Consider the following 26,870-nt stretch of genomic DNA (forward strand, 5'->3'; position numbering starts at 1 on the left):
ATATTCTAATCGACTCAGTGCGTTGTATGACAAAGATAGCGAATGTTCGATTTGGATAATATCACCACGAACATGGTGTCCATTTTTTTCGAATCCTGAAAAAACAAATAAATATTTTTAAAACATTTAAACGCAGAATAAAAGACTTAATTATTATCGAGGGCTGAAAGTCCTTTACAATGAATAAGAAGTTTCTTTTGAATAAGATATTTGAAATTAAAAATCACACTTCATTTTCTCTTAGTTTTTCACCCCTGTAACTCATTAAAATAATCATTATAGAAGTTTTCAGGGACTTTCGGCCCTCGGTAAGAACGTCATCTTTCATTCTGCGTTTAAATTTTTCAAAAATACTTATTAGTTTTCTCAGGATTCGAAAAAAGTTAATCCCATTTAAATAGCATTGAAGCCGAAACTTTGTACCGATCCCCTTAACATCACATTAACCATAAAAATTAGTAGTTAGTAGTCGACTTGCATGTTAGTACAGTTAAAATTATTAGATAATGAAATATTAAGTAAGAATAATTAGACTTTTTTCTACTTTTAAGGACAAAACGTAACTTTTTAACGTAAACGTAACTTTTTAACGTAAGCGAATTCAAAATTATTCTGCACATCATTTTTGAAACGCTATTTGTTTAAAACATCTCATTTTTGTTGATAAAAAAAATATAATAAGTCGTCTGTACTAAATTACGATTCTATTATACTAACTTAGTACTCACACAAAATTGCCAAAATGAATTTTGTTATATTCGGTTTAAGTTTTCCAACCGGTTTCCGAAGCGACTATACCTAACTTTTTAATATTTTTTTAGGTTCACAATGGCGGAGTCATTTGATATTGCCAAAGTGGAAGAAGATCCCTTAGCAGAAGTAAATCTGACTGTCTTTTACGAACAAATAAAAGAAGCTTACGATATACTTCATTACACATCATACTTTACAGACACAATAAAATTCTTACTGTGCATTATATCCATAGTAGCCGACATCTGCCTAATTATAATTATTACAAAGAATCCAAAATTAAAAACTGTTACTAACAAATATATTCTTCATTACTCAATATGGCATATAGTATTTATGGTGTTTTTTCCCATGTTTTTCGTACTTTTTAATCAATTGCATTTGGTTGATATTCTTCCAAGTGTTCTCCCCTTCATTATTTTTAAGATAAACAGTATATCACTGTCACTGCTTTTTCTAGTTGGTTTATGTCTTGCTTTGGACTGGCTTTTAAATATTTACAGTCCACATTTTTCAAAATCTTCGGCACTGTTTAACAAATATGGTATTTATTTACTTTATTCAATCGATGCTTTAATATTCATTATTGGTTGTATTGTTGAAGTGTTTATCCTTAATGGACTATATTATTTTGTTGCGTTGTGTCTTTTGGTGTTTAACTTTCTGCATTACAGAAGTAACAAAAACGAAAACAACCTCAAAAATTATGGATTGATTCCTGCTAATATCATTGTCTTCTTTTGGTTGCCACTTTTCATACACGACGAACTGCTCATGTGGTCCATAGGATCTTTCACTTTGTATATTACAGTTTTATATACAATGTTTTTAGCTGATTGGTTTTCCCTCACCATGTCTTTAGTTTTGATGATAGCTTTAATCAGAATGGATATAAATATAAAAGTGGCGATGCTTAAATTATTTAATCGAAGAAATATAAGATACCATAATGATGTGGAGACCCTCGAAAAAGCTGGAAATGATGGCGTTGAAACAATGTAGTCACCGATAGTAGTAGTGTACATATATATGAATATTTTCTATTCTTATAAGGTAAAATAAAAACTTCTCCTGCCATATACGCTTAATTCGACACAAGTTTTTTTTGAAAATATAAACTCACTGGTTCCGTTGATTATTGTCTTGTTCACCGAGTCACTGTTCATTTTGGACAAACGAGTCACCCCATGGTTCATAAAGCTTCCTTTTCTTCTTTAAGTGCCCACTCCATTAATGAAGGTTGGCTATAACTACTGTAAATTCGTTCATATCTTCTACTTTTCGTCTGTGTGTTTAACTCAGTCTCTTTCCATCCTCTGCAACACCATTCGTAGTACAATCATAATCGGTCCATAGTATTTCTAAAATTCTCTTAACCCAGATATGCCTAAAAATTATTTAAAATATTTTTTTAATATTTTTCTTCAAATGTACGTGTTATGTAAGGTAACAAAAACATATTTGTCGTTAAAACCAAATATTTATGTAAAATAAGTAAAAAAAAATGCTGTACAAAATATGGTGCACCAGGCATATAACCTACTATTAGTAGTGGAGTCAATGAAGGTGGATATGAGTTATTACCTCAGATTTCGTTGAATCTTCATCGATTTTCATAAAAATTGGTGAGTGGTTAAAGGATACCTCAAGGAACAAAGGTGACATAGTGACAACTTGCGCTTTTGCATTTTAGGGGTGAAATACACCCCTTTTTTAAAAAATATTTTTTAGATTTCTGAAAGTGCAGTCACTGTAAGTTTTCACTTCCTATTTTGTTGAACCTTCATCGATTTTCATGAAAATCGGTAGGTAGTTAGAGGATACCTCAATCAATAAAAGATACATAGCATCAACTTGCGCTTTTGCATTTTAGGGGTGTAATACACCCCTACTTTTTAAATTGTAAAAAATGCAGATTTCCGCATTATGGCGCAAGTAATCTCGTTTAATTAAGAAAAATAAATATTTTTTTTATGTTTATGTGCATGAATTACATTTTTTTTTTAATTTTTCAAACCTTATAGCAACCAAAAATCCGAAAATTAACAAGTCGAAAATCACGAAAACCTTATTCTTCTATATTTCTGAAAGTGTAGTCACTGAATGTTTTCACCCACGATTTCTTTGAACCTTCATCGATTTTCATGAAAATTGTTGATAAGTTAGAGGATACTTAAAAAACAAAAGTGATATGGCACCAAGTTGCGCTTTCTGCATTTTAGGGGTGAAATCCACCTTTTTTTTAATGATAAAAATGCAGATTTCAGCATTCTGGCTCAAGCAATCTCGTCTAATTAAGTAAAATAAATATTTTTTTACATTTATGTGCATGATTTATAATTTTTATTAATTTTTTAAACCTTATAGCAACCAAAAATCAGAAAATTAGCAAATCGACAATCACGAAAAAAATCAATCTTTTATATTTCCAAAAAGGCAGTCACTGAAGGTTTTCACCCTTGATTTCGTTGAACCTCCATCAATTTTCATGAAAATTGGTAAGTAGTTAGAGGATACCTCAAGAAATAAAAATGATGTGGTACCAACTTGCGCTTTTATCCTGGGTGGATGTTACCCCTTCTCATGGGTGAACACTATTTTATTAAAAATAACCCCATAATTAGATAGAGGAGTAAATTCTAAGCAAACTTTCTTTTATCAAGTTTATAAATTTTTTATTTAAATAATATTTTATAATTTAATAAAATATTATTGGTACAGTAAAACCTCACAATAACGGCCACTAAAAATAGAAAATAATTGGCCGTTATAGAAATGTGGCCGCTAATGCTAGGTTTCCTTTTCCACAAATACATAAAATATAATTGAAAATTTATTTATTTAAGTAATTAAAGCAAATCTAATTAAATATAATTCTACAAACAAACGGAACATACTAAAACTAAATTCAATTTACTACAATATAAAACAATATCTATACGAAAAAACAACTACAATAAAAACAGAATTTTTGTTTGTTTTACATTTTTTTAGATAAACGAAACATACTAAAACTAATTTAATATAGATAATACATAATATAAAACAACATACTATAGCTACTACGAAAAATACGCTTATCACTAAAGTATCGTCGTGTTTCCATGCTATATTCAACAAAACCAACTTGGTAGGGCCTTTAATTAGATATCGCAAATCACTTTGGCTGATTTTGTCTGCATATATATTAGCTTTGAGGAATCCCTTTTTTTTGTGAGACTGGATATAGGACATTTCTCAAGTATGAATTCACATTCATGGTATATCGTTGCTATTCAGGGATAATAATCTGTGCAATGTTATGATACAGGCTACGTTAAATATGAAGTAAATATGGAAGATATACACTGGTTATTCGTTTCAATTTAATTTGATTGTTTTTTAATCGTTTACAATATTTAAAATAATTAAAGACATAAAGTTAGGGATTTCAAAAATAAATTCAGTTCTCACTGGCAGGGTGGGAAATATTAAAGTGCCATACAATAGCATTTCATTACAATGCTCATTACAGGCGTTACAGGCTGCTCCGTTTGAGAAAACTCATACTCTCAAACTTTGAGAAAACACTCATTCAGTTTCGACCAACGCTGTATTAGCTAAAATTAAACGTTTTGCTAGATTAATAATTTTTAACAATAATAGATTATATTAAAAATCACTTGAACATAAATTGATTTTCTGATGTCAAATCACTACAATTATACAGGGGGTGAATATTGCTATGAAATGTGAAAATATAAACGTAATTATCTTTTAAACTACTTCGTATAACATCACAAAACCTGATATTTTAAGAAATAAAACATAGAGGAGAATCCAAAAATGTAAAAATATACAGGGTGTTCCATTAAACAAAAAATAATTTTGTTTCACCCTGTCAATATGGGTGGCCCTGTATATTTGGAAATGTATTTAAATTCTGATATTATCTATGCCCCAATCTCACCTAAATAAACTTTTTTCGTATCTCCTACAACAAACGACTAATTGGACTTCTCACAACCTGTATACATACAAAATCTCCGCTATAAAATTTTTTCAAAGAAAATGTTATTGGTTTTTTTTTAAATAATTCCGTTAAATTTTGAAATATGAGATTTATCTAAAAACCATTACAAAGCTAAGTAAAAGTTCTATAACGCTGTATTAAACATAATTTTCTAAATCCTTTATTTTTTTTAAATACAAGGTGAAAGGGCCCCGGTTACATGGTTCTCGCAGTAAAATTTAGGTTTTAAATGTTTCTATCTCGGTTATTTTTTGTCGTAAAAAGATATTAAAAAAAGAAAAAGCTTAAATAAAGTTAAAACTAAAATTTTGTTCTCTACCATTTTTTAAATATATCGAGTATTTTTGGAGTTATTATCAAAAGAAAATGAAATTCACGAAAATTTGAAAAATTCTAATTTTTTTTAATCGTATTTTTTTTTCAAAAATATGCATTCTAAACCGGTCAAAATTGTTGAAGTTATTACTCGTGTTAAAATAAATAAAGTTTTAAATGGGTTACTATAAATTTTAATTTTTGTGGAAATGACGTATGTTTAATTTTTCATTCTTCCCTAAAAAATCTGAAAGGGTCCTCTTATTTCCATCATAACTTGCTTAATTTTGATGCTATCGACTTCTTATATAGCTTTTTAAAAGTTACCTTTAAGTAATTTATTAAAATGTTTAATATCTATATTTAACAAAGTGCATCGTTTTCCTGTTATTTAAGCTTGAATACTAAGATTTGAGTACTCGCGGAAAAAAAATGTATATTCAATTGCATATAACTCACTTTCTATATGTAATAAAAGATTTTTCGAATAGGGAGCTTATTTATTTTTATATTATCTTAGATTTTAGTAATAACAACTTTTTTGAAGAAACTTGTGGTTTTTGAGTTATTTATGAAAAACTGCTTTAAAACATGGATTTTTTCAGGAAAAATCAAAACTTTTGATCTTTGATAACTCAAAAACTATTGATTTATTGAAATAACTTTATATAACAAATTTTACTTATAATTTGTCCCATATTTTTAGTAAAATAATTTCCACCCCTGAGAAGGGGTGGCATCCCCCCCCCCAGGGTAAAAGCGTAAGTTGGCACCATGTCACCTTTGTTTCTTGAGGTATCCTCTACATGCTTACCAATTTTCATGAAAATCGATGGAGGTTCAACGAAATCGGAGGTGAAAATCTTCATTGACTCCACTATAGGTTTGGGTATATTATAAAACAAAACATTTTAAATTTAAAAATACGTTGCATTTTTAACACTTTATTATGAAATATTACGGCACAAATCATACTATCTAGTTATTTTTTCCTGTGGATTCACCAAATGGTCTAGTCGATCATAACAAATTTAGACGTTTTCATTGGCAAATGGACGACCTAATCTAAATTAGCGCCTTCTAAATTATAACTGATCCAATTTTGTACGAAAGGGCATCTGTCACAGCTTTAAGTCAATTTCTAGGATCCCTTTCACGTTGCCAAAACATTCTCCTCCAAGGAATGTTGACATAATCACTCAATAGTAGAGTTCCCAGAAAAGCTTTGACCTCATACTCCCAAACTTCTTGTTGGCGATCCTTCTGTGAAGCGTATCGATTAGTTGCTGACGGTATAAGCTTTAGTATAAGTTACTTATCAACGAAAAGTGAAAAACATTCAGCGGAACGCTTAGAATCATATTTTGGTAGTTCCCTTTTCACCAATACATTGACCTTATATCTGCATTTTTTCTCTTACCTAGTGATATGTATTTTTTCTTTGATCCTTTATCTGTCCATTTATCTCTCAGCTCTGTCAATGGAATGTTTTATTAAGAATCGGGTAACAATAATATGCCTTCGTCATTATTTTGCACATATATTTGAGAACGAGGTTATAATAGGGAACTTGCATAAATTTTTAAATATTAAAATGATATTAAAAAACATAAGGTAACATGATCTTAAAACGCTTGCATGCGAAAAGAACAAATATTTTTAACCCGTACGCTAATTACGACGCTTTGAAAATGATATAAAATTCAAATATCTTAGAATGCTCTTGAACGTCCTTCTATTGGTTCGACGTCACGGGCCACGGTCAACCGGGCTAGCTAGTCGGAAACAACGCGATTAGGGTAGGTATCACGGGTATATTACATTTTAATCGTCTTTAATGGAAAATTCCTAGGTATTATTTATGTTCATCTTATATATTGTAATAAGTAGTTCCCCAATCAGCTTAGTTTTAAACTGAAATTGATAAAGTTGAGTGCTACTTTGTAAAGAGTTTAAAACGCATAATATGACGGACAAGGATAAGTCTGACAACTTACCTACCTTTGATGTCTTCATGGTGGCAACTTTTATAAAAAGTAGTGAAAGCTATTCTATTGGAGAAATGCGAGGTGTCAAGGCAAATAAGTAAGAGTTATTAATAAGCATGTTTAAACCGTTTATAACAATAGTTTGGTACCATTATATTATAGTATACGGTTTACCCCGTGGGTTTGATCTACCTACCTCTAATCGAAGGATTTCGTATTCGCGGTGTGCAAGTACTTGGAAGTGATACGCGAAACGATCGTGCGCGAATAGCGGAGAAAAATTGCAACTTTCTTAAATAATTCATATTGTCAATTGAAATTGTTAAATTGACGTACATTTCATACCTATTGTCATTTAAGAAGAAAAATTATACATTGCTCCACAATATTGATATGATATGCAATTATTATATAAAAGTAAATTTAATTAATTGTATTTTGCTTGCATTACTGCACTTTAACAACTAATTTTATTTACTACATACAGTTATTTACGTTTTAATAACATAACCTAAATCTTATTTTTTCTTCTTATTATTTTTTTTGGACTATGGCTTTGAAAATTATCCAGTAACCAGGACCATATGATTGGCCAATATAATTAAAAGTGCGAATAAAAGTGCAGAGCGTAGAAACCAGGTGTCGCTTTTCCGAACTTGCACGGTCCCAATATCCCGGAAAAGATTACGGTGTAATTTGCATTATAATAAAGATTATATTTTATTGTAATGTTTATTAGTACCTACTGGAGCCTTTCATTATTGTGTTCAAAGCCTTCTGAGAAAAGATTATAGTGATTAGCAGACGTACCGATAGAACGTGTACATAGCCAACAAAATCCTTTTTTACAAAGTTAATAATACGCATAAATAAGAAGAATCATTATTGTAATTTTACAAGTTAATATCTTTATCATCTCAGCTTATATTTACACCGAATCCCTCGGTAGACCGCAAGCTATAGTAGAAACCCGACTGTAGACCGCATACTATAGTAGCACCAATATGTGCCATTCCACGAACATACGCCTGTTTTGGATTACTTCGACAACGAATACTTTACTGTGCAACATAAGAAGTACGAAAGTAAATGGCGCTAATAATTATTCCAATAAACAACAATGTAATTTGCAATTTACTTTCGTTCTTCTTATTTTGCACAGTAAAATATTCGTTGTCGAAGTAATCCAAAACAGGCGTATGTTCGTGGAATAGGGTATACTTTTTAGTTACTCTTACTTTTATTACTAGAAGTTTTGTTTATTTTTAAGTAACTTGTTTCTTCTTTGTTCTTCAACACAAGAAACGACAAAAGTAATTTCATAAAAAAGAACTTTTTGATACATGTCAACAGAGATAAAATGTTAATATTTTGCCTGTCACAGAAAAAATCATTTTTGCCACGGAGTAAAACAAGATATTTCAACTATATTATTTATCTATGGGCAAACTGCATTAAATGCAATAGCCCACCGAACGTTCAAACGATACGAGTAGCCTATGACGTCAGACCCCAGCTCTCGCTTTTGAAGTTGTTTGAAACGGAAATTTTAGGCGCGGAAATTTGATCAGATGTTGTACGTACACTATTCATTGTTAAGACGTAATATTTTGAATATAACATTTTAAAACATAAATTAACAATTTTATGCAAAAAATTTTTTGAGTGCAAGTTCCCTATTGATTTTGATCCCTTAGATAGGTGAATAGTATTGCTGAAAATACACAACCCTGTCTCAGTCCTCTACTTATCTATTAAGCATCCTTGCTACACAAAACTGTAATTTTTATGAGTAATACTCACATATATACATTCTTTTTATGTATATTTGTTTTTTTTATTTATTTTTATTTTCTTCTGTAATGCGCTATAATCATTTATAATTATATTGTCCATGTAATTCATAAGCCAAGTAAATAAATAAGTAGAGAATTTAACAAAATCTCTCAAATATTATTTCAAGTGAATTTAACTAAACTATAATGTATTACTAAACGAGCCTAACCGAGTCGAAACGAGACGCAACCATATATTACAAAAACAATAAATTACAACAATATGAAAATAATAGTTTGTTGTACTGCGAAGCTACCTGGAACTAGAAGGCAAGTCTAGCATCAAACATCAACATCAATAGTCTGGTTCAAATCAATCGTAAGTACAACATCAAAATCTTTTCTAACAAATTAAATCAAATAGTGATAAGACGAAAAACTTGCATGAGAAGTAACTAATATAATTACTGAGATTCTTTCCTCATTAGCGTTAATCATAGAATATCTATATCAAATAAAAAAAAATAATTAAAGAATTTCTTTTTTTTTTTCAATTTCAATCACTGGTCTATTATACATGTTTCATACTGATGGAACATACAATTACAAAACTAATTACATATTTATCACATTTCGATATTCACGTATTATAATGAAGAGCATTATTTATTAAATAAATATTTGAACAGACTCCCACCCTAATTAATTATATCAATCTCCATTATTTGTAAGGACATAGAGGAGAAGCAAGTTACGCATGTTAAGAGCCAACAGTAGCGATCAACAGGTAGCAACAAACGCGTTCCAAGATTGCGGCTCTAATTTTGAATATTTTGTCGAGATATTTGGAACACATATTCGTAATATAATAAACAATGGCGGTACAGAGCCCAATTTCAGAAATATGTTAGTATGTGGAAATTACTCTATAACTAAATAAAATATTGAAAAAAGGAGCCTGTACCGCCATTAAGAAAGACAAAAAAATACACTTTCTTTAAATAAACTTTTTTATCCCGTGCCTAGATTTTGTGTCACATTGGAACTACTAAAAATCGATTTTTTTATAACAAGAAATCGAACGTCACTGACTTGGCAACATTTTGCGACTATGTGTATAAAAATTATTGTTTTTGATAGTATAAACGTCACTGTCAGTGTCGAATTACCGACGCACTGTTGCCTCACTTTTGAAAGTTCGCAGAACTTTCGCAATCTTGGACCGCGTTTGTTGCTACCTGTTGATGTTGTGCGCTCTTAACCTTTAACTACCCGCGCATCAAGTTATAACATAACTACACGCGTGGCGTACTTTATACGCCACAAGAAAATACACTTAAAAACAGCGGATTTGTTTATTTTTTTTTTGAAAAAATACACTTAGTTCTTTGTTATAATCCTTATTCGGCATCAGTGAAAACTTGGATTTCCTTCTCATTAAGCCAATTGGGATTTATAGCTGGAATCATGGAATAACTGGATACCATGATAAATAAAATTACTAATAAAAAATTTTTTGAAATGTGATTTTTTACAGGAGAAAAAGTATTGTTTATAACGAAAAATATATTTTGTGCCGTAATGACTAAAAAACAATTGAAATATGTACTTATATTACGACTTATATTAATATAATCGTGGAGTATATTGTCCACCACCGGAAACAACAAATAATAAACTGTAAATTACTATCTTCCCAGAATGCCGATTATAACGAAACTAAAACCAAATTGTAAAGCACATTCCAGTGACAGGTTAGAGAGATAAACAAGGTCAAAAATTAAATTTTTAAATATATTTGCAGTAGAATTCTTATATTTGGCGTACAAAATACGCCAGAGCGTGTAGTTCAAGGTTAAGAGTGTGTCCCTACTTTTTCTGTTTTACACGGCAAATTACGTGTATATTATAGCCAGGGAGGTAGTGTCAAATTTTACCGGAGCATTTTAGCATGGCTGGTTTCTTATTATTTAGGTAGGTGCTCCGAAGCTTATTAACAAATGATGTGTCAGCTGGCCCAAAACCGGGAATTTTAGTCAAGAAAAGATAAATATGAAAGTTGATGGACCAACGCTACAGCTTAAATGTCAAATATTTATATACGTTACTCAGAACATTTAATGGACTTGCTTACTTGGCGCCTACCTTTCACTAAGGAGATCGGGGTTCAAATCCTGGCGCGGAAAATTCTTTTTGTTTTTTAAATTGACATTTATTTTGAAAAATATTTATTTTTATAATACCACGTTTTTATTATTTATACGAGACAATATAAAAAAATCTGTATGTCTTTTATAGAATTATGCATAGAACTTATGAAATAGCATAATATATACATTTGATGATAAATATTATGATTCACCTTAATAAGCAAAATTACTGTACATGAACCCCTGAAGCTTCCTGAGTTAGTACGACCAATCTAAGTGAAAAGGGGGGTTGGCCTCCCCACCCCACCCCCCTCCTGACATTTTTTATCTTTTTAGACAAACTGTTTTTTGTATATTAAATTTTATATATATTATAGAGAATAGGGAAATATTTAGATTGCTATTAAAACATGGGGGTTGGTGATAGAAAAGTGAAAATTTAGGGTTGTATCTTTCGGTTCTACAACATATAAAATTAAGAAAAAACAGTGTGTCCAAAAAAATGACAAATAATATCTCCCTTTTCACTTAGATTGTTGGTCTTACCAACTCAGGAACCTTCAGGGGTTCATGTAAACACATTTGCTTATTAAGATCAATCATAATATGACCAAAAATGCATAGTTTGCGATTCTATAAAAGACATACAGATTTTTTTATATTGTCTCGTATAAATAATAAAAACGTGGTATTAGAAAAATAAATATTTTTCAAAATAAAATGTCATTTTAAAATACAAAAAGAATTTTCCGCGCCAGGATTTTAACCCCGATCTCCTGAGTGAAAGGTAGGCGCCAAGTAAGCAAGTCCATTAAATGTTCTGAGTAACGTATATAATTATTTGACATTTAAGCTGTAGCGTTGGTCCATCAACTTTCATGTTTTACTTTTTCTTGACTAAAATCCCCGGTTTTGGGCCAGCTGACACATCATTTCTTAATAAGCTTTGGAGCACCTACCTAAATAATAAGAAACCAGCCATGCTAAAATGCTCCGGTCAAATTTGACACTACCTCCCTGGCTATTAGTAAAATTATCACTGGTATGGAAACAACTGAAGATGTAAACATTAGTAGTTGACAATTACATTGTAATTAGCATTACAGAGATTTTCGTTCAGTTTGTGAATGTTCTTGGATAACCTTTATTTGTGTGATCGCTTAAATTATAGTATTGTTGTTTCACTAACTATGTATTCAGTGATTGCAATAAGTTATATACTACACAATAAGAACTAATACTTAAACGAGAAAAGATAAAAAGTGATAAAGTGATTTTTTTAATAATATATTGTTAAATGGAATGCTTATACAATACATACATATAAATTTTGAATATCTTTAACAACAAAATACTTTAATCACAGAATATATCCTGGTGTATTCTCTGCTTGGATCTTCCATAAATAATAAACAATAAATAACTTTTTATTAATTTCACGTCTTAAATAAAATATTTATCAAATACACTATCAATATTATTGAATAAACAACTCAAAATATTTCTGAAGCCGTGTCAAATATTTAAAATTGTCACTGTGTTGTCAGCACTTTATGTTCGACTGAATGCGTTGTATGACAAAGATAGCGAATGTTCGAATTGGAAAATATCACCTTGGACATGGTGTTCATTTTTTTCGAATCCTGGAAAAACCAATACATATTTTTGGAAAATTTAAACGCAAAATGAAAGACTAAATTATTACCGAGGGTGAAAGTTCCCTAGAATAAATTAAAAGTTTCTTTTGAATGAGATTTTTGAAATAAAAATCACACTGATCTTTTTCTTTTTTGTCACGCCTCTTACTTATTAAAATAAACATTATAGAAGTTTTCATGGACTTTCGGCCGTCGATAATAATGCAATCCTTCATTCGGCATTTAAACATTAGTAAATATTAGTTTTCTCAGGATTTGAAAAAAATTGATGCATATAAATAGCATAGTAGCCTAAATTTTGTTTTATGTCTCATGTGCTTTATTTAAATTTTGTAAGAATAAGGAAAATGTGTATGATCATTTTTATTTTCGTACTTTTTTTTATTTAATCATCCGCATCAACGATGTAAGGTAATTTGCGGAAGCACAATAATTAATAAGAATCAACCAAAAAAATCAAAGGATTTTTTACAATAAGACGAAAATGTTTGTATGTGTGGGGAGAGAGAGAGAGAGAAAAAAGAATGTGTGTGTGTGTACTTTGTACGCACGTAAGAAGTTATACTTCTATTATAATATAATTTCAACGAAATAAATATACCTACTTAACAGTTACAATACAAAAAATTAACAATAATTACCAAAAATGAACCAAAACTTAACAATGCTAAATATTAAAAAAAAAAAGGAAAAAGTATGAATCGTCCGGGATTTGAACCCGCACTCTCGCGATTTTTTGATCTCTGGTCCAATGCTCTACCAACAAAGCCATCAAGCCGCATGCTACTTACCTTTCAGATATACATAATTATACATCACGGTGACAAGTAAAATATAAAAATAGATGTTTTATTATTTTACGCCCAAGGAAGACAAATCCAAAGACACAAAATTATAATAAAAAACCTTTTAAACCACCTTATTCAAATTGCGCAAGTTGTATTATTAATATTAATGTTAATAAATGAAATATAAATATTTTGACGTTTCACAATTTGACAATTCACTTTTAACTGCAGTGCCTTAAAAATTATAAAGCACTAGTGCCTTAAAATAGCATTTTTAACGCTCCTATGGAGTCCTAAAAATTGCATTTTTAACACGTTTGTAGAAAAATATATTTAAAAACACTAATATATTCTTTCCACACCTTTTCTGGACTGATACATACATGTTGTTCTGAAGCTATTTTCTTGTGGCATTTTTATAATCAAGTATATTCAAATGGGAAATAAGCCACAATTTTACCTAAAAATGATTTTATTAACGTTTCGACGCCCAAGTCGGGTGTCGTTGTATTTTGACACCCGACTTGGGCATCGAAACGTTAATAAAATCATTTTTAGGTAAAATTGTGGCTTATTTCCCATTTGAATATACTTGATGATACATACATAAATTAAAACATTTTGAAGTATAACTTCAAAAATATAATATGAAAACTATTTAAAAAGGCAGTATAACTATTAACTAACTTTTGTTGTTTCTCTTCCCACAAATTTTAAAACGCAACAACCATACAGAACCAAACCGTCAACCGTCCAAACCACAGCTGCGCTACAGCTGCCATATTGGATAATTTTTGACATGTCATTTGAACATCAATCAGAACAAAGTTATAATGCGCATGCGCCCGGATCGTAGGTTTTAACATATAAAAATTCACCCTCATATCCCGCGTAAAGAAGTATAGCTTCAAAAAAGAGACAGAGAAATAGAGAGAAATAGCATTAGACAGAGGTGGTTTGGTGAGGGCATCATAGTTCGTAGACAAATTTTTTTATTGTATTATATTATTGTATTATATTATTATCGTGTTATATTATATTATATTTGTTAGGTATAGAGTTAATTTGTATTGTGTCTAGTGTTACGAGATTTGTTTTAACTTGTATATTATTTATACCTATACTAATGATTTAAACAGTTTTCACTGTATAGTCCAGGAACCATAGCTTTTCACCTCGAAATTTTTACAGAATGGATCGATTTGCTTGAAAATTTGAGAATAAGTAGTGGATAGTCCAAGGATCAAAATCTATATAATGCCGAAAGGCGCTTTTACCATGGGGATGGTTGCCACCCCATCTCGGGGTGGAAATTTTTTATTATAATTTTAACTGCAAAAGTTGATAAAAACATTCATTTTAAGCAAAAAATTCTATATACATTTTTTTGATAAAATTAATAGTGTTCGATTTATTCGCTATCGAAAGTGTTAGTTTTATATCGAAGAAATCAATGTTTTTCGGTATTATACTCATTTACTATTCACTCAAGTTTTGCCGTAGAAAAAAGTTTTTTTTTTTTTTTTTTTTATTGAGAAATTCGCATCAACCCGAAGGTTATTAGCGAGGAGCAGATTTACAATATTAAATATTATATATTTACAAAATTAATAGCTTTTAAATAGTTTAACATATTTGTGAACGAACAATTTGCACCAAGTGCTTTCTCTAAGTTTGTTGGAATACCGTAAATTCTTCTTGCTGTGGAGAAAACTGGACAGTCTACAATTATATGTTTTACCGAGAGTTTAACGTTACACTGATCACATTTCGGTTCAGGTTCTTTTGTTATTAAGAACTTGTGTGTGGCACTGGTATGACCTAACCTAAGGCGGGTTATTGTCACTTGATCCCTTCTTTTGGTGGGGAAACATGTCCATGGTTTAATGTTTGGTTTAATATTCCAAAGATTGGACACTGAAAATTGCCACCGGTTTTGCCACTCACTTAGGATACGCGATTTGATAACACTTGAAACATCACTAGTTGTCACATATTGCACGATAGTAGAGTCAGCTGAGTTGACGGCTTCACGCGCACACTTATCTGCTTCTTCATTGCCTCTTATACCAATATGTGACGGGATCCAGATGAAGATTACCTCCTTATTACGATTTTGTATCTCGATCAGATTTTGTTTTATTTTTCCCAGAATGTAATTCTCTGGGTATATTTTTCCTATGGATTGTAGTGAGCTTAGTGAATCAGTCAAAATGATGTATTTCTGATTTGGTGAGGATATAATATATGTCAGTGCCCCGTATATGGCATATAATTCTGCATTAAAAGTACTGCAGTGTATTGGCAACTTATATTTTTGGCACATATTCGAGGATATAACTGCTGCTCCCACGCCATCTGTTGATTTTGAAGCATCTGTATATATTTGAGAGAAGTTTGTATACTTTGATAATAAGTTTTGCAGATTTTGATGTATTATACTATGGTTAGTAGTATGTTTGTCCAATGAAGTTAAGGTGGTAATTATTTTTGGTGCTCCCAAATTCCATGGCGTAGCAGGTTCAAAACTAACAGGATAGCAAGGAGGTAAGGTGGTGTTAAGAGATGAGAGATCCATTTTGATTCGGTGGTAGAAAGGTTTGTGTAGACGTGGTTTATTGGAGAAAAATGTTGATAATCGGTTAAGGTGATCATATTTGAAGGTGTGGTTATTAGGATTTGCATTTGATTTAATTGCATAGGTTAACTTTAAGTACATTCTTCTGTAATACAGTGATGGTTCAGCTGCTTCACAATACAGGCTTTCTATTGGTGTGGTTCTGAAAGCTCCCAAGACAATGCGGAGTGCAGTATTGTGGATTGAATCTAAAATTTTAAGAGAAGACTCAGTAGCCGATGAATATGCTATCGCGCCATAGTCTAATTTAGATCTGATTAGAGTTCTGTAGAGAGAGAGCATAGTTTGTCTATCTGCTCCCCAGTCTTTTTTTGACAATGATTTAATGATATTAAGTCTTCCTTGGCATTCGATTGCCAGTTTCTTAATATGTTCTTTCCAATTTAGATGTTGGTCGAATGTCATTCCTAAAAATTTTACAGTATTTTTCCGAACTAACGAATTGTTATATAGTGAGAGTGAAGGGTGATTAGGGCAGCTTTTCTTTGAGAATAATATAAATTGTGTTTTTTCTGTAGAAAATTGAAACCCACAACTTTGCGACCATTTCTCTAGTTGATGTAAGAACGTTTGTAGCATATTCGTGATGTTTTCCATATTTTGACTTCTCGCATAGATAACAAGGTCGTCTGCGTATAAGAGACCTTTCAGTGGTAAGTTCATATTGGTTAGGACATCATTTATTGCTACTAAAAAAAGTGTAGGGCTTAACACTGATCCTTGTGGAATACCATTCTCTAGTTTTGTTTTTGGTGATAGCATACCATTAGTTTTAAGTTGGAATGATCTATTGGTAAGGAAATTGTTAATGAACGCTAGGCAGTGTCCCCTGATATTTAAATTATGTAGTTTCTTGACTATTAGGTGTTTCCAAGTGACATCATAGGCTCCCCTGATGTCAAAAAATATAGCGACGCATTTTTGATTGACAGCAAAAGCTTCAAGTATGTCATTTTCTAATGCTAAAATATTGTCTATTGTTGATCGATTTCTACGAAAACCACTTTGATTTGGAATGATTAGGTTTCGATTCTCAAGAGTCCATAAAAGCCTTTTATTTACAATTTTTTCCATTAATTTACCCATAGCACATGTCAAAGATATTGGTCTATATGCATTTGGATTACTTTTTGGATTGTTTGGTTTTAAAATTGGTATAATAATAGATTCTGACCATTTTGGTGGAAATTTATGTTGAGTCCAGATTAAATTAAATAACCTTAGTAAGTACTGGTGAGCGTTCGAAGGTAAATTTTTTATAAATTTTACCGGAATATCATCAGGTCCCGCTGCCGAATCTTTAAATGAGTTAAGGGCTTCGTTGTATTCTTCCATTAAAAAAGGAGAGTTTATAGGACTTTTATCTATCTCATCGAAGTTAATTAGATTACGTTCTTCATGTTGCTTAAGTGTAATAAAGCTCTGGTTATACTGGGTATTACTAGATCTGTGTTTATAAGTGTTAGCCATTTCTTCTGCGATTTCGTTGTCGGAGGTAATAACCTTATCTTGAATATTTAGTGAGTTGATTTTTAAATTTAAACTTTTTCCCGATATTCGTTTTATCTTCTTCCATATGTCACTCATAGGAGTAGAGCTGTTTATTTTAGAAACATAATCAATCCAGGATTGACGTTTAGCTGTCTTTATTGTCAATCTAGTTATGGCTCGAGTTCTCTTATATTCTAGTTGGTTTTCAAGTGATTTATTTCTTTTATATTTATTAAAGGCAGTTTTACTTTCTCTAATGACCTTTTTACAAGACTCGTTCCACCATGGAACTGGTGTTGAATGTTTCGTTGGAGCTGTTTTACCGATTGAGTTTTCAGCTACCTTAATAATTATTTGGGTCAAATTGTCTAGACATTCTTCGACATTAATTATTGTTGTCGAGCACTTGTTTATATATGATTCTATCTGTTGGGAGAAATGCTTCCAATCGGCTTTATCTATTTTCCATTTGGGAGAGAAATGGGTTGTGCGTTTATGTTGATTGTTTTCTATAATTAATGGATAATGGTCACTGTTGTATGTGTACTGCATTGGATACCAAGACAAATGTGGGTAAAGATCACTGTCACATATTGTTAGATCAAGTGGTGTAGCTTCTCCAGTTCTTATATTAAATCTAGTCGGGCTTCCGTCATTTAAGAGAGACAAATTAAGATGATCTATAATTTCTTCAATGGCGGTACCCCGTTGATCTTTATATGCGGATCCCCAGATGTGATTATATGCGTTTAGGTCACCCAAAATGATTCGAGGAGTAGGAATTTGTTTAAAAAGATCCTCTAGTTCGTTTCTGGAAATTACTGCTCCAGGAGGTAGATATATGTTGCAAATGTTTATATTAGTTTTCCCAATAACGGTGACAGCAATGGCCTCTAAGTTAGTATTTAGAGGTATTCTTATCGAGTCATATGAATTATTAATTAAAATTGATACACCGCCACTAGCAATGTTTTGGTTAAGTCTTATTTGATTATGACAAACATAGTTTCTTAAGATTATATTTTGATTTGGTTTAAAATTGGTCTCCTGTAAACATACAAAATCTGGATTTTGTTCTGAAAGAATGATCTGTAGCATGGGTAAATTATTGAAATAGCCATTTATATTCCACTGTATTAATTTATTAAATTCCATTTTAATTTATTAAATTTATTTATTGATTTGTTTGTGAGGAGTCACTTTCTGTATCGGATACTAGGTCCTGTCGGATTTGCATCTGTAAGTGTTTTAGAAGAATTTTCCTTAATTTGGTATTTCGGGTCTTTGTAGATCTGTCTTGAGTATAGGGATATATTTTGTTTAACATATCGATGAGAGCTGTAAAGTTATCTGTATAATTTTCAACGGTAATAAGTGGATCGGGTGAACTCTTTATGTTTTCGAATAGGTCTGTTATCTGAACATAGCTTAGAACAAATGGTGGCGACTGCTGGTTTATGAATGCTTCTAGAAATTTTCCTTTATTTTGTTTTTTCTTTTTCTTGGGATTAAGTGCTATTTCTGCTGGATTGGTAAACATCGGTTTATCAGTGGTATCATTAGGGGGCGGGGGAGGACTTAAGGTATCGTCAATCGTTCTTTTTGAACTATTTTGTGAAGACTCAATATTCATATGTAAGGTAGCTGATTCGCTCTCAGTTTCTTTGGGGTTCAGTTGATTGTTTGTAGTTGGGGTAGCTGATTGAATTGAAACAGATGCTGGTGTGATGGTTGATATTTCTGGAGGATTTAATATTGGGTTTTTTTCTGCGGTGGTTGGAGCAATAGGATTTGGTTTTGGATTGATAGGTTCTGGTATGCTGGTTGATATTTCTGGAGGAGTGAATGTTGGGATGTTTTCTACCGAGGTCGAAGCGATAGGATTTGAGTTTGGATTGATAGGGTTTTTGCAGTTAGTTGCCGTATGACCATTTTGTTTACAGTTGTAACATGTCAAGTTGCCACTCGATAAGAATATTCTGTATGAAGTATTATCGTAGTTGATTAAAAACGATTCTGGAATTGTGAGGTCTGTTGGGCTGATAAAGATTTGCCTTCTGAAGCTCATTATATGACTAAATTCAGGTAACGGTGCACCAATTTTTAAAAAGGACATTGTAGATTGAATAACAAGTCCCATGGACTCGAGTTCTTTAATTAATACATCATGAGGAATTGATGGACAAACATTAGAGAGAATAATTCTTTCGGAAGGAGTTATATACCTTCGAGCTTGTATAATCTGATTATTAACCACAATGTTGCCGTTATTTTTAGTCATGAATTTTTCTACGATATTTTCAGATGATAAATACAAACATATTCTATTGTTTGATAATCTAGAGCAGAATAGTATATTTTTTGGATGAATGATTTTTCCCAGCGGGAGGAGGTAATCTTGTATTTTCGCATCTTCAATGGAATTAAAAATGATTGCCTGGCGCTTAGAGGGATGTTTTTGTTGAATAAGGGCGGTAGAGTAACTTCTTGGTGTAGAATTATCCATTTGAGAATTTCCTGGTAAATTTATTTCACCGCTTTGTGACATCTTGATCGATTTTTAAACATTTCTAAGTACGGACCTGTCCCCGGCTGGGAAAAAAGCCGAGTGGACACACAGGTCGATGGTAATTAAATGTTTTTGTTTAACGTCAAGCAGATTTCGATATAAAAATTTACAATAATGTTAAATACTAATTAGATGTTTTCTGTGGAAATTACAGTAAAACTGTACTTACAAATTTGTAAAGTTGAGATTCAATTGATCACTAATAATTTCACCAAGTTTGGTTAAATTTTGAAAACTTATTCTCACTTAATTTGAACTATTTTGTAGAGCCAAAATAAACACACCGTTCCGACATACAGTCAGGATCGGCCTCCCAAAAAAAAAAAAAAAAAAAAAAAAAAAAAAAAAAAAAAAAAAAAAAAAGTTTTGCAATCCAATTTCTTGGGAATTAAATAAGCTACAATTTTATATTTAAATATTTTTTCGTATCTCTGATGCTACTCTTTCTGTTCTGAAGCAAAAGGCATTTTTCAAAAATTCGTTATTCGCTTTTAACTACATTTTTTTAAAAACTAATCATTCTAAGCCAGTCCAACTTTTGGAATCTATGAATAATACATAAATAAAGAAGAATGAATAAGGCCGATGACTAAGAACACCGCTAACTTACATTATTATGCTTCCAATTGGATATCTCCTTTTTTTTTTTCAAAAAAATATATTGATTTTTTAACCGTAACTTTTTTATTTGTTATCCTAGAAAATTTGTTAAAAAAGAATTTTGTAGGTTTTTACAGGACCTACAGGGCTATTAATATTATATCATTTTAAAATCCTCATTCGCAAAAAGAGGTGACTTTGAAAGGGTTGGTAAAGATGGTTTTTGCATGTTATTACAAGTTTTAATTTCCAATAGCTCACTCAATTTTTGCCGTAGAAAAAATTTTGCAAACCAGGTTCTTGGGAATTAAATAAGCTACAATTTTATATTTAAATCTTTTTTCGTATCTCTGATGCTAATCTTTCTATTCTGAAGAAATAGGCATTTTTTTACCAAACTACAAAAATTCGTTATTCGCTTTTAACTCATTTTTTTTAAACTAATCATTCTAAGCCGGTCAAACCTCTGGAACCTATTAACAATACATAAATTAAGAAGACCAAATAAGGTTAATGACCAATTTTAATTAGGGTGGAGAGTAAGGGGAAGTTTACGATCAGTTTTTCGGTGAAAAAAAAATAGGGACTGACATTCTTTTTACTATAAGTCACTTAATTTTTGAGCTAGGGACTATTTTTTTGATTTCTGGAGATAGATATTTTTAAATACTTTAAATTAGCTTGAACAAGTTATCCTCGAAAAATGTATAGTTTTCCCGTCTTTTGACTTTAAAACTACAATATTTAGCATTTTACGAAGAAGAGCTAACATATGATAAAGTATAGCTCGATTACTATTGGTTTTAAAGCAAATTATAAATTATAAAAACGATTTTGTTTATTTTTTCAAAAGGTACATTTTTGTTAAGCAAACTTGTTTTGATAGAACGTAAAATTTTTGAGTTATTAGCAGAAAACTGATTAAAAACAATGATTGTTTCGATTTAAACCAACACTTTCGATAGCGAATAAATCGAAAACTATTACTTTTATCAAAAAAATGTATAGAATGTTTTTTGCTTAGAATTAATGTGTTTACCAACTTTTGCTGTCAAAATAAAATAAAAAATTTCCACCCCCGAGATGGGGTGGCAACCACCCCTATGGTAAAAGCGCCTTTCGGCCTCATATAGATTTTGATCCTTGGACTATCCACTACTTATTCTCAAATTTTCAAGCAAATCGATCCATTCTGTAAAAATTGCGAGGTTTTGTCCTATTTTAAGCTTCATTACTTGGACTAGTATTCCTTCACTCGATCGTTCTCTTCAGTTCTTTCTGTTGTGGCAGTTCCCTTACTGCCGATTTATTCTTTCGATTGCTTCGTCCGCTTCATTTCTGAAAGATCTTCGGGGCCTGCCTCTCTTCGTTGTTCCTGTCGGGATCTATTCTGTTTATCCAACGATTTTTATCTGTTGTTATGACATATCCGTAAGGCTACGGCTCCACGGGCTGGAAATTGACGCTAGCAGTAGCCGCAAAACGAACTTAAGGTTCCGCAGAACGGAATAGGAATAGCCGAACTGTACCGACTACAGGACTTGTGCGTAGTCGGTTCAGTTCGGCTATTCCCATTCCGTTCCGCGGAACCTTAAGTTCGTTTTGCGGCTACTACTAGCGTCAATTTCCAGCCCGTGGAGCCGTAGCCTAACAGGTTAAGCTGTTCTGTTCTATGTAGTCTATTAAATCTAAGTTCGTTCCCATTCTCTTCTTAATCTCGATGTTATTTATCTCTTATTGTTATTTTTCAACTTCTTAGGGATTCCATCTTTGTTGCTTTTATTTTCTTTTTGTTTTTTTTTTATTTTTAAATAGTTAAATTCATGTTATGAATAATAAAATAGAATATTTAAACAAATACTAAATAAATAAATAATCAATTCGTTGTAAACCGAAACAAGAGCCGACTTATATTTCAGATTTTTCAGAGAGCGCCATAAGGACCTTAACCGGTTTCGAATCTTGTTCTCATCAGAAAGTGCGTATATGACTATCTCTGAACAAACTGAAACAAATCGGGCTGATAGCTACTAAATACTTTTTTAAACAAAAGCATATACCTAAATTTTTAATAATTTCTTTTAGATTCAACATGGAGAATACATTTAACATTGCCGAAGTTGAAGAAGATCCTTTAGCACCAGTAAATATCACTGACTTTTACGAACAAATGGAAGAAACTTACGATATACTTCATTACACATCATACTTTACAGACACAATAAAATTCTTACTATGCATTCTATCCATAGCAGCTGACATCAGCATAATTACAATTATTATAAAGAATCCAAAACTGAAAACAAAGACAAATATGTACATTCTTCATTATTCAATATGGCATATAGTGTTTGTGGTGTTTTTTCCAATGTTTTTCGTACTTTTTGATCAAATACCTTTGGTTGATGTTTTTCCAAGTTTTCTCCTTGACATTATTTTTGGGACAACCGGTATATCAGTATCACTACTCTTTCTGCTTGGTTTCTGTCTTGCTTTGGACTGGTTTTTAAATATTCACAGTCCACATTTTGTAAAATCTTCTGCACTCTTTAACAATTATGCTATTTATTTAATTTATTTACTGGCTGCTTTTATATTCGTTATTATGTATTTGGTTATTGAAGAGTATATTCTTGAAGGAATTTATTATTCTATAGCGTTGTCTCTTGTGATATTTAACTTTCTGTATTACAGTAATAAGAAAAACGAGGACAACTTCAAAAGTTACGGCTTGCTTCCCGCTAATATCATTATCTTCTTTTGGTTGCCACTCTTTGTATTTGACGAACTGCTCACGTGGTCCAGCGAATCGGAACAGTATACTTTGAGCAGTATACTGTTATATACAATGTTTTTGGCTGATTGGTTTTCCCTCACCATGTCTTTAGTTTTGATTATAACTTTGATTAGGATGGATATAGATATAGAAGTGGCGATGCTTAAATTATTTAATCGAAGAAGTAAAGGATACAAGGATGATGTGGAAAACCTTGAAAAAGCTGAAAATGAAGACGTTCCAAATAGTGTAGTCTCCGATAGTAATAGTGTACATATATAAAGATTTTTTTATTTTTATAATGCAAAATATAAACTTCTTTCGTCATACATGAATATCTTTACTTTCATATAGCGCTACAGGTCAGGCCCTGGCCTCCCACAGCACTTCTCTCCAAGAATCTTCTTCCTTGGCTTGTCTCCACCAGTTATACACCCTCAATATCTCCTTAGCATCAGTACTCTCCTCATCTATCCACCTCTTCCTACTAGCCATACGTCCCACCCTAGTTCCTTACAACACTATGTAAAGTCTTCCGCAGCTATAAGGTAACCTGCCCAGCGCAATCTTTGTATTTTTGCATAATTTGCTACAGATGGTTCTTTGAAATATCGAGGTACTCGTGGTTAACGAGTTAACAAACAATCTTGACCACGAGGTCAAAATATGTGCTCGTATAGAGTGTGACGATAATATAATTTTATCGTCTAGAGTACGCCAATGAATTAAGTAAAACGTGTTTTTGTACCGTCTCGGACGATATTAAAGTCGGAACCAAAAGCCTAGTTGAATATTATTCTTGGAGCGTTGATCGAAGAATAATAAACAACAAGGAGGTATAAGAGGTGAGTTATCGCGACTATTTTCCGCCGTCGTTTTGGTGTGTTGAACGAATCCTACGGTTTTACTTTTACCTATCCCTTTACGAGCGTTGATCGTATTTCCCTACATGTCTTTTCCGCTGGCTAGCTGAGCGAGCTTTCGTCTCCTAATATTACGTTTCATATTAATAAATGTAATTATTCCTAATCCACGCGATCGTCGGTAGTATTCATTCATGTACCAGAAATCGTCACATCAATCCGAACCTAATGTTCTATACGTAGGTTATAAATATATTTTATTAACGAAATTAACGAGTAGTAATTAAGGCTATAATTATCTTATCATTTGTAATGTTTTGATTCTAAAATGAATGTCTTGAAAAAGCGAACCTTCTCTCTTCGAATTTTTGTTACCTGGAGCAACAAACGCAACGACCACGTTACAAGAGTATGCTAGAGGTCCGCTTTTCAAAGAATGAATAAATTCCAAATAAACTTTACCTTATCGTTGGATATCCGATACCAATTTGTAAGGAGGTGTATAGAAGCCTTTGAGATGTGGGTTTTTTGAAGGATGTTAAAGATCCCTTGGAGAGATCTCTTGTGAGAGATATGTATGAGGGAGTAACGACTAGTGTTAGAACAGGCGTGGGAGAGACTGATAAACTTCAGGTGAAAGTAGGATTGCACCAAGGCTCGGTGATTAGTCCTTATTTATTCTCTTTAGTTTTGGACCAGATAACAGCGAAACTACAGGGCAGTATTCCATGGTGCCTAATGTATGCTGATGATGTAGTGTTAACCTTTAACTACTCGCGCTGGCGTATTTTGTACGCCAGATGTAAGAATTCTACTGCACATATATTTAAAAATTTAATTTTTGACCTTGTTTATCTCACTAACCTATCACTGGAATGTGCTTTACAATTTGGTTTTAGTTTCGTTATAATCGGCGTTCTGGGAAGATCGTAATTTACAGTTTATTGTTTGTTGTTTCCGGTGGTGTACAATATACGCCACGATTATATTAATATAAGTCGTAATATAAGTACATATTTCAATTGTTTTTTAGTCATTATGGCACAAAATATATTTTTCTTTATAAACAATACTTTTCTCCTGTAAAAAATCACATTTCAAAAACATTTTTTTTCATCAAACTCCAAGTATTCACTGATGCCGAATAATGTTTATAACAAACAACTAAGTGTATTTTTTCAAAAAAAAAACAAATCCGCTGTTTTTAAGTGTATTATCTTATGGCGTATAAAGTACGCCACGCGTGTAGTTATGTTATAACTTGATGCGCGGGTAGTTAAAGGTTAATAGGAAATAGTGAAAGAGACTTAGAACAAAACCTGGAACAGTGGAGACAAGCTCAGGAGGAAAAGGTTTAAAACTTAGTAGGACAAAAACAGAGTATTTGGAATGTTCATTTAAAGATGGAGTTACTACAAATAAAATGGTAACTTTGGATGGTGAAATGATTGTGAAAAGCAATTGTTTTAAGTACCTAGGATCGGTGTTACAGAGTAATGGAGAAATAGATGGAGATGCATGCAGCAGAATTAGGGCTGGATGGATGAAGTGGAAAGAAGCGAGTGGTGTGTTGTGTGACAGAAAAATTCCAATGAAGCTGAAGGGAAAATTCTATAAAACAGCCATAAGACCAGATATGATGCACGGAACTGAATGTTGGGCAGTGAAAAAGAAAGAGGAACAACGAATGCATGTGGCGGAAATGAGAATGCTTAGATGGATGAGTGGAGTGACAAAGAAGGAAAAAATTAGAAATGAGTATATTAGGGGAAGTCTAGGTGTGGCACCAATTGATGCCAAAATGAGAGAGCATAGGTTAAGATGGTTTGGTCATGTTCAACGTCGAGACGTTAATCACCCAATACGAAGAATAGCTGAAGTGCAGATTGCTGGAAGGAGTAGGAGGGGAAGACCAAAGAAGACCTGGGGGGAGGCGATAAAGCAGGACATGTTGGTAAAGGGGATTAACATTGATATGACCCAAGATAGAATTGTGTGGAGAAATGCAATTATGGAAACCGACCCCGCATAGGGATAAGGCAAAGAGAATGATGATGTTAAAGATCTCTTAAACAGAGCAAGTGAACAACGGAGTGCTGAGAAGAATGGAGACAGACAGAGAACTCCTAAATATTGTTAAAAAACAGAAAAACGAGCTATCTAGGACATATTTACAGAGAAGAAAAAGACAACTTTTTACGCCTCATAATGGAAGGGAAAGTAGAAGGAAGAAGAGGTCCAGGAAGAAAAAAATGCTCCTGGCTGAAGAACGTAAAACACTGGACAGGCATGGACACATATTCGATACTAAGAACCGCTCAAGAGAGAGAGAGAGAGAGCAATTTGTTGTAGTTATGGCCAACCATCAGTAATGGAGGCATCTTAAGATGAAGAAGAACTCGTGGTTGAATTTTTAAAAATATGAGACGAAAATTTATTCAACCTTATTTCAAAACTTTAAATTTCTTTTTTTTTCTTAATTCCTGTGTTCAAT

General features: G+C 32.0%; 1 protein-coding gene across 10 annotated transcripts in view; it reads left to right on the forward strand.

Moving 5' to 3' along the window:
• Positions 1–26,870, forward strand: part of LOC126892788 (uncharacterized) — a 163,277-nt gene that overhangs the window by 89,279 nt on the left and 47,128 nt on the right. For 2 of the 10 annotated variants that reach the window (XM_050662507.1, XM_050662505.1), the window contains exons 2-3: positions 822–9,222; positions 22,823–22,856. The exons of 1 other annotated variant lie outside the window; for it this stretch is intronic. In XM_050662507.1, the coding sequence (XP_050518464.1) occupies positions 22,830–22,856 (27 nt within the window). In that variant the 5' untranslated portion in view covers positions 822–9,222; positions 22,823–22,829. Of the gene's footprint in view, positions 1–821; positions 9,223–22,822; positions 23,830–26,870 lie in introns of those variants that run through there. 7 more of the 10 variants (XR_007701005.1, XM_050662509.1, XM_050662513.1 and 4 more) reach the window with 6 other exon arrangements.

The sequence above is a fragment of the Diabrotica virgifera genome, chromosome 9, assembly GCF_917563875.1.
Source record: "Diabrotica virgifera virgifera chromosome 9, PGI_DIABVI_V3a".
NCBI lineage: Eukaryota > Metazoa > Arthropoda > Insecta > Coleoptera > Chrysomelidae > Diabrotica > Diabrotica virgifera.